The 20,240-nt window shown below is 32.3% G+C and overlaps 1 protein-coding gene across 1 annotated transcript in view; it reads right to left on the bottom strand.

Annotated features, from left to right (window-relative positions):
- LOC114333484 (26S proteasome non-ATPase regulatory subunit 2) overlaps positions 1-20,240 on the bottom strand; it is an 86,857-nt gene that overhangs the window by 20,093 nt on the left and 46,524 nt on the right. Inside the window, exons 6-7 of the mRNA XM_028283373.2 lie at positions 16,614-16,797; positions 6,929-7,216 (exon numbers count right to left, since the gene is read on the bottom strand). Coding sequence (XP_028139174.1) covers positions 6,929-7,216; positions 16,614-16,797 — 472 coding nt within the window. The remainder of the gene's footprint in view (positions 1-6,928; positions 7,217-16,613; positions 16,798-20,240) is intronic.

Below are 20,240 nucleotides of genomic sequence, written 5' to 3'. Positions count from 1 at the left end.
CCACTACGAGGTGTCGAGCGCGTTCTGTATTTTGTCTTGCTTTGTAAAACATAGTGCAAAAACAGTGACATTAGTGTACCTTAAACTAGAAATATATGTACAGTAAAACCTCCGTTATCCGAAATAATTTGGGGGAGGCCGTTTCGGATAACAAGAATTTCGGTTAAAAATAGCATGTTTTTTTTCATTTTTCTTATCAAATTACATATTCTTGGTTAAAGTTAGTATTAAAAAATACTATGAGGTGATTTCGTAATCTTTTCTTTAATATAAGTGTTAACGTATATTTAAAGAAAATTAATATCGAATTGTTTCCGTTTTGCGATAAAAATTTACTTTTTATTGACAAAATTATTGAAACTGTCATCTGTTTCGGTTAAACGATGTTTCGGTTAACGGAGGTTTTACTGTATGTATAAATCACTCATTATTAGTTAAAGTCTATTATTTGTTTCAAGTGTTAAAAACACAGAAGAAAAGTTTAAAGATTACCTTACAATCGGCAATCTATTTTTATTTTAAAATGGATAAAAAGCTGAACCTTTACCATGATACATAAAAGCTAAATTAGGTATAATTTTTTGACCTTTTGACTACATGAGCAGTGGCGTAGCAGATTGACCCAAACAGTCAATATGTCTCAAACATCTAATATAACCAAACTTTATCCTATGTATCAGTAGCGAAATCGATTCCACGGCCAACATTTCCAACCAAAGAACACAAAATGTATGTATACTATTGAAGGAAGGGGTATTGAGGGTAGGATGTTTTTCTATGTTAATAAGAAATTTTCCCTAATCTATAATTCAAAGATAAAATTATTATTATACCTACTAATGGGGTACTAATACCTACCTGTTAATCTTCGAGCCGACCTGGAGGGTTTTTAAAATGTACCCGGGGTATCATAAAGGACTAAAGGTTTATAGTGAGCCAAGATGGGAATACCCCATTTGATCTCAATGAGCCCTACGCTCTTCAATTAAATCATGGATGAAACCATCAAGTGTCAACAAAGGAAGAGAATACAGAATAGGAAACAAACAAGTAAAAATACTCTGTTCGCAGACGACACAATATTTATACCTCAAAAAAGTATGCAAAGAATTGTCCACATATTTAACATAACAGCAAAAAATTTAATATGACAATCTCATCTCAGAAAACTAAGACACTAGTAATCAGCAAAGAACCAAACCGATATAAAATAGATATTAATGGCATCAATATTGAACAAGTAAGGGAAATAAAATACTTTGGAATTACACTGTCCAGCTATGAAGACCGCGACAAAGAAGTGAGAGATCAAGTACAAAAAGAAAAGGCAGGATGCCTTAATAACACTATATGGCGAAACCAACATATTAACACTGCGATGAAGCCAATAATTTATAAAACCGGTGTAAGACCAATAATGACTTATGCATCAGAAACAAGACCAAACACAGCCACAACACAAAGACTACAGGAAATACGCTGAAGACGAAGAATCGTGGGAAATATGCTGAGAGATCGAAAATGAAGTGAAGACATTAGAAGAAAATGTAACGAAGAGTGTATAAACGAATGGACACTAAATAAAAAAAAATAATGGAATAACCACATAAGTAGAATGGGGGAGACCCGTATGGTCAAAATAGCAAGAGATAAACCACCAATCGGCAGAAGAAGTATTGGCCGACCACGTAAAAGGTGGAATGACAACTTTCCATGGAGGTATCAATACGTCAATGAATAAGCAGAATTGCTTATAAAGAAAAATATGTTAAGTATTTTGTTACCTTCTCTTTTCCGAAAGAGACCTTTGTTTGTTAGTTTCTCTGTAATGTTTCAGATACTGCAGCATACAAGGCAACCTAGGACTCAACAACAAGTAAATAGTACCCACATAGTTCAATCCTTATGATGCCATAGGAACCAAGGATCAGTGAATTTTTCTTTTAGGGCAGAGATATCTCCATGGCTTGAATATAATTTTATAAAATAATCTTTATAATATAGTCCAGCATATAGCCAACAATATGAATAACAAAATAGACCGTACTCAAGTAATGTATCATCCTTTAAGATCATCGTCAGGCAACGTGCGACTGACTGTCAACACAGACAAGACCAAATTCATGAAAGTGTCACTGAGAAACCGAGGTATAACTCAGATACCGATTCAATATCGATGGATCGGAATAATCTATAGAGGGTAAAGAACTGGGTACAATACTAAATAGCAACAATGAAGTCGAAGACGAAATATCAGCGAAAATAAGGCTGCGGGAGCTATGTTGAAATCAACATTACATTCAAACAATCTAAAAATAAGAATCTGATAATACTATTATGCGATAAGTAAGTAGTATTATACGGTTACGAGACGTGGTGCCTAACACTAAAACGACAACAACGCCCCAACCACGTACCCCCCCCCCCTCACCTACCTTTTAATTCAAAGTAATAAAAAATATTCTAGGACCCAAGCAAGATTATAAAAGTGATTGGAGGATTTAGGGCTTAACGAGTCTTAAATCAGTGATGGAGAAAATATCACATGAGAGCTGAAAATTGTTGTAGTCCTATCAAATACTTGGTCATTTTATTGAAAATTAATACTAATCAAGTCTCTTAGTCATTGATTAAACCTTATACTAAGACCTATTAATGGGTTATCTGCAAATATACGACTTCAAATCGACCTAAAACAATTTATTATTCATCGAGGTACGCGTAATTAATACGCATCTACCAGTACTTATGATTAATTGCATAAATGTTTACATTGTCACACTAAAAATAATTTTGTGATAACTACCACTCATCAGCTGGTCGTGAATAAGAATTAGTTTACAAAGTTGTGATGGACGTGACAGTGTCTGCGAAATGACATATGACTGATTTGCAAGATGCAACACTTTTAAGAGGTCCAATTTTAAGCAAATTATGTAACATTTTATGAAATACCAATTTAAGAAAAACTTGGAATTCGCGCAAAAAGATGAGTTATTTACTTATCTAGGACTATCTGGATAGATAATTATACAGTGAGGACGTTCGATTTTTATTTTTAAATTATGACTTTTTGGCATATATATCATACTAGTCACGTCATCCATCTGGACGTGATGACGTAATCGATAGATTTTTTTAAATGAGAGTAGGGGTTGTGTGATAGCTCATTTGAAAGGCTATTTAATTCTATATTCAGTAATATAAACATTAACATAATTATTTATACAGGGTGTACAATTTTTTTATTAAATTAATTCACACAAAAAGAAGAATGTAAGCAATTTATTTAATTCAAAATACATTTTACTGCTGTCAGAAAAACAGGTAATAATGTTTATTTCACAAATAAACATTGCTTTTCACTTAAATTCAATGTTCAAACTGCTAAGAGACACCTGTCTCTTAGCAGGTGGGGTTTAAATTAATTTAATTTAAAAAAAATTTGGACACCCTGTATAAATAATTATGTTAACGTTTATATTACTGAATAGATAATTAAATAGCCTTTCAAGTGAGCTATCACACCACCCCTACTCTCATTTAAAAAAATCATCGATTAGGTCATCACGCCCAGATGGATGACGTCACTAGTATAATATACAGGGTGAGTCATGAGGAACTGTACATACTCTTACCTCGTATAGAGGCTCCTATGGGGAATAACAAATGACCATAAAAAAGTGTCTGCTCCCATTGTTTAATAATATACAGGGCGAGTTTCGCATTTTGACATAAATTTGTATTCGTCATAATTTTTGAACGGTCAGATCGATGTGTGTCTTATTTTGGCCAATCGTTACACTATTACCACCTAATCAACTGATTTATTCAAACTAGAAAAAAATCAGGTCCGGCTTTAAAAAATTAGTTCGTTTGCGTCTTGGAAAAAATTTCACCCTGTATATGCTTTTTGAAAACTCTAATATAAATTTTACAAATTAGACAAATAGGCAATTAAAATGGCATATTTATTTTTTTCCGCACGCGATTCCTTAATTTTTTATAAAAAATCAAATTTGACTATGAATTAAAAGTTTGGCAAAGTGAACCATAGATTTAAAAAAATTAACTTTTATTACAAAAATTAATTGTTTTTGAACAAATATTTAATTTATGTTACCATCCAATCAACTGATTTATTCAAACTAGAAAAAAATCAGGCCCGGATTTAAAAAATTAGTTCGTTTTGGTCTTAGAAAAAATTTCACCCTGTATGCGCTTTTTGAAAACTCTAATATGAATTTTACAAATTAGACAAATAGGCAATTAAAATGGCATATTTATTTTTTTCCGCACACGATTACTTAATTTTTTATTAAAAAAACAAATTTGTCAAAATCGGAATTTTAACCTAAAAATGAAAAAAAAATGAAATCACGGTTTAACTCGCTACAAGTCTGTTCCATTTTAATATTTTTTTTCTGAAATTTTTACAGCACATATCTCTTACCATTGTGAAGACTATGAAAATTGTTGTAGACTTTCAGTCTTCTTCTCGTAAAAGTTATGAATTTTTTAAAATAAAAGATGCAGATTCGTGAATTGCAAAGTTAAATCGCAAAAATTAAGTGAAAAAATTTAAAATTTATCTATTTGATCACGTCTATGAATGTTAAACTATAAAGTCCAAAAGAAGTGTTATGGGGAGTTTTAGATCTAGACGTGTCATAGAAAAAAAAATGGTAAAACTTTTAATTTTAAGAAAAACGTTGTTTTTGTAAATTAATTTTTGTAAAAAAAGTTAATTTTTTTAAATCTATGCAAAAACTTTGCCAAACTTTTTATGCATAGTCAAATTTGATTTTTTAATAAAAAATTAAGTAATCGTGTGGGGAAAAAAGTATGCCATTTTAATTGTCTATTTGTCTTATTTGTAAAATTCATATTAGAGTTTCTAAAAAACGTATACAGGGTGAAATTTTTTCTAAGACCCAAACGAACTATTTTTTTAACTCCGGGCCTGATTTTTTTCAAGTTTGAATAAACCAGTTGATTGGGTGGTAACATAAATTAAATATTTGTTCAAAAAAAATTCATTTTTGTAATAAAAGTAAGTTTTTTTTAATCTATTGTTCACTTTACCAAACTTTTAATTATTCATAGTCAAATTTGATTTTTTTAATAAAAAATTAAGTAATCGTGTGGGGAAAAAATAAATATGCCATTTTAATTGCCTATTTGTCTAATTTGTAAAATTCGTATTAGAGTTTTCAAAAAGCGTATACAGGGTGAAATTTTTTGTAAAACGAACTTATTTTTTAAATCCGGGCCCGATTTTTTTCTAGTTTGAATAAATCAGTTGATTGGGTGGTAACATAAATTAAATATTTGTTCAAAAAAAATTAATTTTGGTAATAAAAGTTAATTTTGTTAAATCTATGGTTCACTTTACCAAACTTTTAATTCATAGTCAAATTTGATTTTTTTATAAAAAATTAAGCAATCGTGTGCGGAAAAAAATAAATATGCCATTTTAATTGCCTATTTGTCTAATTTGTAAAATTCATATTAGAGTTTTCAAAAAGCGTATACAGGGTGAAATTTTTTCTAAGGCCCAAACGAACTAATTTTTTTAAAGCCGGACCTGATTTTTTTCTAGTTTGAATAAATCAGTTGATTAGGTGGTAATAGTGTAACGATTGACTAAAATAAGAGACACATCGATCTGACTGTTCAAAAATTATGACGAATACAAATTTCTGTTAAAATGCGAAACTCGCCCTGTATATTATTAAACAATGGGAGCAGACACTTTTTAATGGTCATTTGTTATTCCCCATAGGGGCCTCCATCCGAGGTAGGAGTATGTACAGTTTCTCATGACTCACCCTGTATATGCCAAAAAGTCATAATTTAAAAATAAAAATCGACATATCTCAAGATTTCTCTCCAATTTCGCCCCTTCTCGAGATAATGAATGTGTTCCAACTCAAACGTCCTCACTGTATACAGGCGGATCCACATCAATAAAAATATATGTTGTACGTTGTATTTCACGCAAATTTGTTCGTGTGCGCTGAACTTTTTGTTGATGTGGACTGTACGCCGCATATAGGTCTGGATCCCGCGTATGAAAAAAAAGTTGATTAATAGCAAGCTGAAAATTTGTTAATAGCTTAAGGGTGTCTAGTCGAATAAAATTTGATATGTGTGAACACTGGAACAGGGGCAGTTTTAATTGTGGAACAGGTTAAAAATTTGGAACGGTCACAGCACGAAAACGGCACATTTATTTTGTCCGACAGAACAGACTTAAACTCTTCGAACAGAGATTAAACTCTCATGCAAAAATCAGACTGCTATTTATCACGAAATGGGCGTTTTAATGAGTGGAACATGTAGAATATGTCAAATGACAGGAATTATGACAGGTAATAAATAGCAGTCTGATTTTTTCATGAGAGTTTAATCTCTGTTCGGAGAGTTTAAGTCTGTTCTGTCGGACAAAATAAATGTGCCGTTTTCGTGCTGTGACCGTTCCAAATTTTTAACCTGTTCCACAATTAAAACTTCCCCTGTTTCAGTGTTCCCATATATCAAAGTTTATTCGACTAGACACCCTTAAGCTATTAACAAAGTTTCAGCTTGCTATTAATCAACTTTTTTTTCATACGCGGGATCCAGACCTAATAGAAAAACGCAAGAATATTTTCGTGACGAACAACGCACACTATCCGTCATGTTGTCGGTTTTTTAATCGGTTTCAAAGAAATTTGCGCCGCATAGCAATGTTACTGTGGACTTGATTATCCACTTGTCGCTAAGTGCTCCGCAAATAATTTTTCTGTATTATAAAATACAACACATACACAAATTTTTATTGATGTGGATCCAGCTTCAGGTCCAGATCCAGAAGTAATCAAAATGTTATATTTGAAATTTTTGTTTTTAAAAATTTTATTTGTTATTGTAACAATATTATTACCTGCGTAAGCCAAAGCTATACCAATCAAAGCTAAACATTGCAAAGTTCGATTATCGGCATTCACGTAATCTCCCAACAGAGCCAAAGCGGGATCACACTCATTTTTAACTCTGCAGTTAACTATACCAAGAGCCAATAGAGCTCCAGCTTTGATATTCTCGTCAGTCGAATAAAGATATTTGTCGATGGGGGTCAGTCCACCGTCCACGTCCCATAAATGAAGAAGGCCCAATGAGGCCGTAGCACTGATCATTGCACGATCTTTATTGCGATATATCCACTTATTTCCTAAAAGAAAAGTTAAGTCATTTGTTAATTTAAAAAAAAATTTAATCTCAAACGGGTATTTTGTCAGATTTTTTGTTTGTTCCGTCATATGTAAAGCCGCTGAAAATTGTTTTTAATAAAATTGTGATTTCTCCTTTTCGAAAGATAGACTATATGCTAAAGCTATCGACGAAAAACATAACATTCTCATGGAATGTCTAAAGTGAAAAGGACTCAACAAAAATGATATTAACATAACATAATTAACTATTTAGTGGGAAATAAGCCACAATTAAATTGAAAAAATAATTTTATTAACGTTTCGAAGCCCAAATCGGGATTCGTTGTCAAAATACAAAATACTATAATTTAATTGTGGCTTATTTCCCACTAAATAGTTAATCATAAAAATGCCACAAGGAAATAGCTTCAGAACAACATTAACATAACATAGTGAGAAATATATATTGGAACCAACATGGTAACATAGATTTGAAATTATTGTATTCATGTGCTCGGTTTACGTTGGGGGTAGGCGCAAAATCTTGGTCCAATGCTAGTTAAACGCATTCATTTTTTTCGAATCCTGAGAAACCTAATAAATATTTTTGAAAAATTTAAACGCGGAATGACAGATTACATTATTACCGGAGGACCGAAAGTTCCCTTAGAATAAACAAAAAGTTTCTTTTGAATGAAATACTTTAAATTAACAATGGCACTAAATTTTCTTTTTTTTTCACCCCTGTAACTTATTAAAATAAACATTATAGAAGTGTTCAGGGACTTTCGGCCCTCTTTGATTCTGCGTTTAAATTTTTCAAAAATAATTATTAGTTTTCTCAGGATTCGAAAAAAATGAATGCATTTAAATAGCATTGGAGCAAGATTTTGCACCTACCCCCTTAAGTGCACTTAACCGGTCAAGTGAACGAAAATATTTATTATTCAAAAGAGAGACTTATTTTCTTCATGCATATTTGAGTGTTGCATATGAATTCGTGGCATTTTAGTCTTCAGAAAACCTCTGAAAAGTCCTCAGAAAACTAAAGAAGTGCAATAGAAAATGTCCTGCTAAAGCGACATAGAATTATAATTTTTTTTTTTTTTTTCATAAGTACATTACACTTATCCAATAACAACGGCATAACTGTAGTTCCGCCTTATCTTTAGAAAACTACTAAACAGTGGCGAATATAGGGGAGGTAGGGGAATTCCCCCGTAACACGCTCCAGAATTAAAGGAAAAATTGTCGAAACATAAAAAAGTATATTAGCTGACATGAAACTTAAACTACAAACAAACAAAAAATTCAACCCAATTAAATCAGTTAGGAAAATTAAGGGAACTTATTGCACATAAGTTATTATCTATGTCTTTTATGTAGTTTAGATTTATCTTTTTTATGTCTTTTGGTTGGTGTTTCCACCCTCAAGGAAAATGTCTAGATCCACCACTGCTAATGAAGAGCCTTCAGAAAACTGGGGAAAACCATAACAAGTGCTGAGAGAGCCGCACCAGACTCGTGGGCATATCTAATGTTTTTTAGACATATTCTATCTACTCGTCGGCATATCTAATGGTTTTTAGACATATTCTATCTACTCGTCGGCATATCTAATGGTTTTTAGACATACTCTATTCTGCATACGTGAAAACGTAAGATGTCTTGTGCTGCTCTAGCAACACTTGTGGTTGTTCATCAGTGTTATGGGCGCTTCAGTAGCAGTGGCGGAACATTTACCTTGGAGAGACTTGCAACAAAAAATAAAAACCTTATTTTGTAAAAGGTATATGTACACAGTGCCCAGGGGCCCGGGCCCCGGAGGGGCCCGTTTCTTTTAATTATAAAAAAATAAAGTAGCTAAATAATTTACATATTCTCCGAAAAAATCTCATACGCAGATACGCCAATACACTGCAAACGCCTTTGTTCTATTGTTACATCTCTTCACGCCTATACACAGTGCCGTAGCCTAGCCCCACAGGGGCCCCGTGTCAATGTTTGTGGCGGGGCCCTTTTCCAAAAACTACAGAAAGTTGTCAGATTTCGCCATGTCATTGATTAAAAACTACCCAGGTAGTGGGAAAAAACTGTGTAGGTTATTAATCAATGACCATGTCTCGAATTGTATCCAAAATAATCGCACAAACAGAGTTTTTTTAGTTTCTAATAATTTCTTTTTGAATTGTGGGGCTTAAATAAAAATTTATCTCACTTTTCGGCTTTAAAATAAGTTCTTTTAAAATAGGAACAAAATAAGTCCTTTTAAAATAGTTAAACGAAAGACAAAAATAGATATACATAAATCTAATTTATAGATAAAGAATAGATTATTCTTGAAAATGCCAATACCCAAACAATAGGTATACACTCTTTCAAACATTCAAAAGTTAAGTTACAAAAATTGCAATTTGGCATTATACAATGGCCTCTAAGGCTAGCACTCCACTTGCGATTTGTAGTCGCAGCGACAAAAAAATCGCTGTCGCAGAAACTCCAGAGTCTAGAAAATTAGTCGCTGTTTTCAGAATCGCGAATTGAATGCTACAAGAATGTAACATCAACTTTTAGATGTTTTTTTAATTTAGAGATAAAGAAGAAGTCAAGACGTCAATTAATACTTTATGCGAGAAACATAAAAACGATGTTGATGAAACCAAAGAGAACTTGCAGAATGAAATTACCCATTTTGTAACGTTATGCCAAAATTTGAATAAACATCATACAATTTATGAAAAATTTGATTCTTCTAGGATGTAAACGCAACTTTTCCCAATATTTTAACTTTACTGTAAATTTATTTGACGATACCAATTTCTAATGCCTCAGGCGAGCTGTCTTTTTCGGCTTTAAAAAGAATAAAAACATATTTAAGGTCAAATTTAGATCAAGAAAACCTAGACGCATTATCAATATTGTATATTATAGAGAATGAAGAACTAGAGAAACTGAATTGTGATAATATTATATGGCAGTTTGCGCATGCCAAGTCAAGAAAAAAAGTGATCTAATTTTTGTCTTTATGTATTTTTTAGAATATGTTTTTTTGCTTGTCATGTGTTGTTTTGTGGAACTTTCTGTTTTTTATTTATGTTTTTAAATGTATTTTTTGGATTATTTTTTACGTTTGCTATTCTTCTTGCTTGTTTAAAAAATATTTTATGGATTTTACAATAAACCTTTATAGTTAATGCAGGTGTTTTCTTGTTAAAAAACTGACAACGAATAGCAATGAAGGGGGCCCCTAAACCTCCAGCGCCCAGGGCCTGAAGTTAGGTTAAACCGGCACTGTATGTACATATTTAAAATCCCTAAAAAGGGCTGTATCACAAAACGTTTTCGGAATCAATATTCCATTATCAGTGTTATCACAGGTTTACATGCTTTAAGCCACCAAAATGTATGGGTAAAAACCCTTAAATTGATTTTAAACAGTTGGGGTTACATTATGTTATCAGATTTTGACGGATGTTACAAATATTTTCAAATTAACCCCTGGCATCACATGACATCAACCATATTGGTTGGAAAATTGTAGGTCGAACCTTACATGGCAGAGTTTAGGTGACAACTCTGAGCTGACAATTTTGGTGGCTTAAAGCATGTAAACCTGTGATAACACTGATGATAGAATATTGATTCCGAAAAAGTTTTGTGATACAGCCCTTTTTAGGGATTTTAAATACATATACCTTTTACAAAATAAGGTTTTTATTTTTTGTGATTTATGGTATACAGCCAGTACAGGAATTTTTCCTTGTGATATTTTTGGACTTCCAACAATTCCCCTATTCCCCCCCCCCTTAGATTCGCCCCTGTTCAGTAATTTTCTGAAGATAAAGCGGAAGAGCAACTATGTTGGCAACTATATTGGATAATGTTGTTCTGAAGCTATTTCCTTGTGGCATTTTTATGATTAATTATTTATATGGGAAATAAGCCACAATTAAAATGAAAAAAATAATTTTATTAACGTTTCGACGCCCAAATCGGGTGCCGTTGTCAAAATACAAAATATTACTAAAATAAACTAAAGTGTTGTTGCTAAGCAAAAAAAATTCTTCTAATAATTTATTTAATCTCACTCATTTATATTGGCAATTCAGACATATATTATACATTTTAAAGTAGAAGACTTTAAAATGATATTGCCAATATTTATGAGTTGCGTTCCTGGGACGACTTACTGAAAGATAGTTCATTCGATTACATGAAATTAACCCCAACTCAAGAATATCCGTCATAAAAAATTATAGCATGTGATATGTCTTTAAAAAGACAACCAAATGCAACGACAGTAAAATTCTCGCGTTAGAGACTTCATAGTAAATCACAAGGGAAAACCAGGAAAAACCCTGTGATACTATCCCGATATCGTAAGTATTTGGTCTTACATTAATTTACTCTCAAAAAATAATACCAAATTCTGACTTGTAACATGTTTAAATTATAAATATTATTAATAATACTAGATATATAAGTAATACTAAAATATAAAATATGTACTAGCTCGATATTATTGACTTACTAATCTTGGTATTTTCTTTCTATTGACTTCCTTTTTCAGTATGGGTAACCACATCCTACTGCATTCTACCGAGGAATTTGCGACACAATTGGTTTCATTTAGCATAATTAGAGCCGCTTCTTTGATTTTTCTCTTTTTACTATCTGATTCTTTCAGGACTATACTTGAATCTCTCCACTGAACTCTATGTTCATTATCCCATGCGTGTTGACATATTTGAGATCTCTCAAATTCTCTATTTTTAATATAAGATTGATGTTCACTTATTCTAACGTCTAATGGTCTTGATGTCTCACCTAAATAAAATTCTCACCTAAATAAAATCTATTCTATCTAAAACTAAACCTAACAATGATCAAGAAAGAACAAAAAATTGCATTTATAAAATACCTTGTGAATGCGAACAATTTTATTTAGGTGAGACATCAAGACCATTAGACGTTAGAATAAGTGAACATCAATCTTATATTAAAAATAGAGAATTTGAGAGATCTCAAATATGTCAACACGCATGGGATAATGAACATAGAGTTCAGTGGAGAGATTCAAGTATAGTCCTGAAAGAATCAGATAGTAAAAAGAGAAAAATCAAAGAAGCGGCTCTAATAATGCTAAATGAAACCAATTGTGTCGCAAATTCCTCGGTAGAATGCAGTAGGATGTGGTTACCCATACTGAAAGAGGAAGTCAATAGAAAGAAAATACCAAGATTAGTAAGTCAATAATATCGAGCTAGTACATATTTTATATTTTAGTATTACTTATATATCTAGTATTATTAATAATATTTATAATTTAAACATGTTACAAGTCAGAATTTGGTATTATTTTTTGAGAGTAAATTAATGTAAGACCAAATACTTACGATATCGGGATAGTATCACAGGGTTTTTCCTGGTTTTCCCTTGTGATTTACTATGAAGTCTCTAACGCGAGAATTTTACTGTCGTTGCATTTGGTTGTCTTTTTAAAGACATATCACATGCTATAATTTTTTATGACGGATATTCTTGAGTTGGGGTTAATTTCATGTAATCGAATGAACTATCTTTCAGTAAGTCGTCCCAGGAACGCAACTCATAAATATTGGCAATATCATTTTAAAGTCTTCTACTTTAAAATGTATAATATATGTCTGAATTGCCAATATAAATGAGTGAGATTAAATAAATTATTAGAAGAATTTTTTTTGCTTAGCAACAACACTTTAGTTTATTTTAGTAATATTTTGTATTTTGACAACGGCACCCGATTTGGGCGTCGAAACGTTAATAAAATTATTTTTTTCATTTTAATTGTGGCTTATTTCCCATATAAATAATTAATCATAAAAATGCCACAAGGAAATAGCTTCAGAACAACATTAAGAAACCGGTATGGGCCTATCGTGTGTCAAAATTTTAGGAAATTGGAAACCTTCTACGAGAAACTGGCACATTGTCAAAATTCAATAAAATTTTTAAGAAGATGTAGAAATAACAACATAATACCAAAGGGCTTGAGGTTACGGCCAGCATACTCAAGCAGAAGACTCCAAAATATTCTACATAGAGCCAGTTTGTCGATGATCCGGGAAAGGTTGCAATTTCACAGGTCAAATTTATTTTTTATCGAACAAGACATCGTAAGTATTGAAGATTTACTTTTCGGAATGATATCAAATTCTGAGTTTGATCGAATTATTTTTAGTTTACATATAATTTATGAAAATTCATATCAGAAACAAAGAAATATACATTTAAATAAATTTAATAATCTTTTAGAACAAAATAGTTTACATACTTTTGATAACCTAAATAGAAATAATGACATATTAACGACAGTTGTCAATCTATCAAATAGACATTTAAATGCAACGGAAAATTTGGTATTGTCAAAAGGTTTAAACTATGCTGTTACTCATCCATCTATTCCAAAATTAGACATAATCAGCTCAGTGGAGAAAATATCCCAGTGTCTACCAACTCATGAAAAAGAACAATATAGGGTACTATGTAAACTTGAATTGGAAAAGTCTAATCAAATTGAACAGAACATCAGCAAAGAGGAAATGAAGGCTTTAAAAACTTTAAGAAATGATGACTCCATAACAATCCTACCAGCGGATAAAGGCAATGCAACTGTAATAATGAATAAAATACAATATGAGGACAAAATTACAGATCTAATTACAAATGGACCTTATAGCAAATTAACGAAGGATCCAACGAAGACACTGGAAAACAAAATATATAGAGCTTTATTCAAATTTAAAAATGATCTAACATACTATCAAAGAAAATTAATGACACCTCACTACAGTAAGACACCACATTTTTATGGAGTGCCGAAAATTCATAAAGCGAACATACCACTTAGACCCATTTGTAGTACCATCAATTCTCCTTGTAGTGAACTATCAAAATTCTTATTAAACATTCTAAAACCATTTGCTAATAATGATGACACTTTTATAAAAAATACAAAACATTTTTTAAACAAATTATCAACTATTGAATTTAATCCAAATAATATTTTAGTAAGTTTTGACATAAACAGTTTATTTACAAATGTACCATTAGATAAAACTTTAAACATAATCAAAACGAAATTAGAGAATGATAATACATTGGCAACTAGGACAAGACTAAATGTATCAGCTATAATGGAGTTATTGACATTATGTACCCATAATACCTATTTTCAACTAAACAATGAATTCTATAAACAAAATTTTGGTCTAGCAATGGGCTCTTCTTTATCTCCATTATTGGCTAATATATTTATGGAGGATTTCGAAACTAATATTATTTCTAAACAAAATTTAAAACCCACAGTATGGTGGAGATATGTAGATGATGTGTTTTCAATATGGCCTCATGGATCAGAATTGTTGGATACATTCCTGAATATTATAAACGATCAAGAAGAGACAATAAAATTTACAATGGAAAAGGAATACAATAACAGCCTACCTTTCCTCGATGTTTTGATCTCAAAGAAGGATATTGGATATGAGACTCAAGTGTATAGAAAACCAACACACACCAACAGATATCTCAATTACAAGTCAAATCACAACATCAACGTTAAAAAGGGAATCATTAAATCCTTATATGATAGAACCAAAATTACTTGTTCTAACGAAAATTCCTTTTTAGCAGAAAAACAATTGTTAACATCTGTTTTATTAAAAAATGATTATCCTTTATCGTTTATAAATAAGGAATTGTCAAGATTGGATCGAATGGAACAGAACAACTTAGAACGGGATCCTACAACATTCACCAGAAATAATACGAGGAAAATATCAATACCATATATAAAAGGACTATCCGAGAAACTTAAAACAATAGGAAATAAATTCAACATTTCAACAACATTCAAAACAACAAACACATTGAGATCTATTCTATCTAAAACTATACCTAACAATGATCAAGAAAGAACAAAAAATTGCATTTATAAAATACCTTGTGAATGCGAACAATTTTATTTAGGTGAGACATCAAGACCATTAGACGTTAGAATAAGTGAACATCAATCTTATATTAAAAATAGAGAATTTGAGAGATCTCAAATATGTCAACACGCATGGGATAATGAACATAGAGTTCAGTGGAGAGATTCAAGTATAGTCCTGAAAGAATCAGATAGTAAAAAGAGAAAAATCAAAGAAGCGGCTCTAATTATGCTAAATGAAACCAATTGTGTCGCAAATTCCTCGGTAGAATGCAGTAGGATGTGGTTACCCATACTGAAAGAGGAAGTCAATAGAAAGAAAATACCAAGATTAGTAAGTCAATAATATCGAGCTAGTACATATTTTATATTTTAGTATTACTTATATATCTAGTATTATTAATAATATTTATAATTTAAACATGTTACAAGTCAGAATTTGGTATTATTTTTTAAGAGTAAATTAATGTAAGACCAAATACTTACGATATCGGGATAGTATCACAGGGTTTTTCCTGGTTTTCCCTTGTGATTTACTATGAAGTCTCTAACGCGAGAATTTTACTGTCGTTGCATTTGGTTGTCTTTTTAAAGACATATCACATGCTATAATTTTTTATGACGGATATTCTTGAGTTGGGGTTAATTTCATGTAATCGAATGAACTATCTTTCAGTAAGTCGTCCCAGGAACGCAACTCATAAATATTGGCAATATCATTTTAAAGTCTTCTACTTTAAAATGTATAATATATGTCTGAATTGCCAATATAAATGAGTGAGATTAAATAAATTATTAGAAGAATTTTTTTTGCTTAGCAACAACACTTTAGTTTATTTTAGTAATATTTTGTATTTTGACAACGGCACCCGATTTGGGCGTCGAAACGTTAATAAAATTATTTTTTTCATTTTAATTGTGGCTTATTTCCCATATAAATAATTAATTATATTGGATAAGCGTGAAGCCTTCATGAAAACATGATAATTCTTATATCGCTCTAGCAGCACATTTTCTATACCACTTCTTCAATTTTCTGAGAGTTTTTCGGAGGTTCTCTAAGACTAAAATGCGATACAGGTATTTTTGACCACGAATTCATATGCAACACGCAAATATGCATGAAGAAAATGAGCATATTTGGGGCACATACTAGAGATGATAAGTACGAGTTTTTACACATGATTACGAAGGGTAAACTTAAAGGAAAAAGGGGTCCCGTAGACGACAAATATCCTGGCTGAAAAACATTCGCGACTGGACCGGGTTAAACACACAGTTGCTTTTAAGAAAAGCAGAAGATAGAGACGCATTTGCAATGGTTATAGCCAACCTTCATTAGTCGAGTTGCCACTAGAAGACCAATATATTGATTGAAAAATAATGTAATTAGAATCTTCTGCAGCGCATGTGTACCTTTATTTTAAATACATTTTTATACTCACCCCCATCGATTGTGAGGAGCTTATCACTTCCAAAACCAGCGTTCACGAAACCATTGACGAAAGAAGAAGCCAAATTTTGTCTAGCGTTATCTAAAGTTTCGCCTAATATTGCAAAGCGGGGAGGTACGGGTTCCAGCCAAGTTTTGTAGACATCTTCGGGTGACTTTGGCTCCATAATGTCCAACTGCAAAAAAAATATATATTCATAATATAGAGCCAGCACGAAAAATTGTAATTATGAAGGCCATGGAATCACATGCTTATACGGCTTGTTAGCAGTGGCGTGCGGTGACTTTCTCGAAAGGGGAAGCGATTCAATAAGGATATAAAAATATTTTCTTAAGGGTCGAGGGTCGAGCAACTTTCCACCTGATAACACTCTGATGCGCAGGGGCTCTCTATCAGCAAAGTACTTAATTGTGTGAGACATCCTGCGTACAAGGACTCACACACTAAATCTCTATTCCCGCTATTTCTAGTGACTAGTGACCTATCATTGATCTGTATTGCTAGCTCGGGCCTTGAGTCCTCGCTCCGGGCTTGGTCTTCTAAAGAAGAATCATATTTAAAAAAAAATATACTCCGAGGCATTTTCCACAACACACAACTTTCACTAAAATGACACTTATTTATACTCGAGGTCTATGCTCCTATCAACTTCTGATAATTGTTGAATGCAGTCTTTTTTAATGGATAATAGGGCTAACTTTCAAAGTCTGTCTTCGCTTGTTGAATTTCTTTTAAACTCTTAATTTGAAACTTTTAATGCATCTTAATACTGCAAAACTTTGTTCAACTGATGCACTTGTGGCTGGGATAGTTAGTAGTACTAATTCACACAACTTTACCACTTCACACAGCGACTTGTTTAAACCAGTAGTTATAAAGAAATCCCAGATTTCTGGGTATTTCTTTATCATTCATGTCAGTTGTTTCATAAATGATACTTAACTGAGAATGCAAAGCTGGAATATCAAAAAATTTTCATTATTTAATCGTAATGACATAAATTCCTCTGTGGGAAATTTTGATGAATTATAATTAGAAATATTAAGATTATATATAATTCTACAAATTTTAAATCGTTAAAATTTTGAAAGCTAGAATTCATTTGTTGTAGAATATTATCAAAGGTCTCTTTGTTTCCTCTGTTTTCTGTCTCTCTGTCTCCGAAATTATCAATCTTCATTATTTTTCTTTCATGTTCAAACCCCATATGTTCAGTTTTATCCCAAATATTTTTAAACTGCTCTCGTTTTTTTAATTATCGTATTAATAAAGTCATCAATTTGTCTTATACAAAATGCAATACCATTTGATTTCTGTAAAATGTCAAATAAAAGATCAGTAAAAGGAAATATCTCTGCAAAAAATTTAAATCGAAATATTCTTTAAGCAAATGTATGTAATACCTAAGCACCCCTTAGCAGCAGTAACAGTCGGAGCATCTCACTTTCGGGAAGGCGATACGACGAGCGCTTCCATGGCATACCAAAATTCGCGCGACTAGTGGCTGCGGTCGTTGAACCCTCACCAATTTTAAAAGGGACAACTGCATGACAAGCGGCGATTTTGAGATGCGCTTCTGCCAGGAGTGGACCAAATAGTTGAATTGTGTGCATATTGAGTTCGTTCGTACGCGATTAATTTTTAATATTTTTCAATGCCTATTGGCTAGGTAATATGTAGATTATTTGGATTAGGGAAAAAATTTTATTATTCTTGTTCTCATGATCATTTTTCAGTGCCATTAATTATGACGTCATATACTGTATTGGGTGTGTCGAGACTTATTTCATGTAATTATTGACGAATCTGACAGATGCTAGAATCGTACTTAGCCATAGGTGAAAAGCTGGTGGAATTAAACTAATTAGTAATTTAGTATATTTGATTTTTACACAATATGTTAACATGTAGGTATTTTTTATAAAGGGGAATAAAATTAAAAAGTAAACAATATTGTTAATTAAATTTATAAATATGGAAACATTAAAAAATGACACAAAACTATCCATTAATTGTGATTTTATCTCCTTCTCTAGGTGCTGTCTCCGCTTCAAAAGTTGGCAGTCATCAGAGCGATCTTTATTTCTGAAACCGCGGCTCTAAATAATTCATTGTTATTACATCCAAACCAGTTCCTAAGGTTCTTCAGCCATGAGTTACGTCTCCTTACTATAGATCTTTTTCTTGCATAATGACCTGGAGTATTAGATATACATCACATGTCCCATATATCTCAGTTTTCGTCTTATTTGTTAGTTCTTCTCGTTCCTTATGCGTAAGTCTCATTACCTCCACGTTGGCTATTCTATCTACTCATGAGATATTTAGCACTCTTCGGTACATCTCAAATGTCTCTAGTCTCCTCACGCCAATGACTAACTTTTAACGAACTAAATTCTAAACCAAAACACAAAAAAATGCACAAAGACGTTGTGAAACACAAGGGAAGTCGAATTCGAAATTTCAAAATGACAGGCACACAAAATACTGACCTGAATAATAACCGTCACTTGACTCTTTGACACTTCTAAAAAATGGCCAAAATGAACGAAGTTTTCGTCAAATCTTCGTAATACGTGTATTTGGTTGGCTAGAAAAATCGCGCATTCTAAATATCAACGAATCAAACGTAGGTTAGGAATAGACATCTTATGTATATAACCATTGTAATGCTGCATTATTTTTGTGTTTAATCACGGAGCTACCACTTTTTCCGTCTCATCTAACTTGATGCATTAGAGAGAAATCGAAAAACTGTGACGCACTGAAAAATGATCATGAGAACAAGAATATTAAATATTAATTAATAATATATTTTCTTATATCGACGAATAAATAGGGAAGCGGCGCTTCCCCCGCTTCCATGTACCGCACGCCTCTGCTTGTTAGTAATTTAGTTACCACTCTGAATGACGTAACATATGGATTAACATTATCAATATAATCATCATCAGTCTCTAACATTGTCCCTATGCGGGGTCGGTTTCCCTAATTGCATTTCTCCATAAGTTTTTATCTTAGGTCATATCAACATCACTCCCTATAGCGACATGTCCTGCCTAAGCGTCTCCCCCCACGTCTTCTTTGGTCTTCCTCTCCTACTTCTTCTAGGAACCCGCAGTTCAGCAATTCTTCGTTTCGGGTGATTAACGTCTCGACTTGAACATGACCAAACCATCTTACCCTATCCTCCCTCATTTTGGCATCAACTGGTGTCACCCCTAGGCCCTAGACTTCCCCTAATATACTCATTCATAATTTTATCCTTTTTTGTTACTCCACTCATCCATCTAAGCATTCTCATTTCTGCCATATGTATTCGTTGTTCCTCTTTCTTTTTAACTGCCCGACATTCAGTTACATACATTATAGCCGGTCTTATGGCTGTTTTATAGAATTTTCCCTTCAACTTCATTAGAATTTTCCTGTCACACAACACACCACTCGCTTCTTTCCATTTCATCCATCCAACCCTAATTCTACTGCATGCATCTCCATCTATTTCTCCATTACTATGTAATACCGATCCTAGGTACTTAAAACTCTCACTTTTCACAATCATTTCACCATCCAGAGATATCATTTTATTTATGAATATTCTACTCCATTTTTAAATGA

The sequence above is a fragment of the Diabrotica virgifera genome, chromosome 1, assembly GCF_917563875.1.
Source record: "Diabrotica virgifera virgifera chromosome 1, PGI_DIABVI_V3a".
Classification (NCBI taxonomy): Eukaryota; Metazoa; Arthropoda; class Insecta; order Coleoptera; family Chrysomelidae; genus Diabrotica; species Diabrotica virgifera.
The sequence above is the reverse complement of the archived record's forward strand: the minus strand, read 5'-3'. Positions and strand labels throughout refer to the sequence as shown.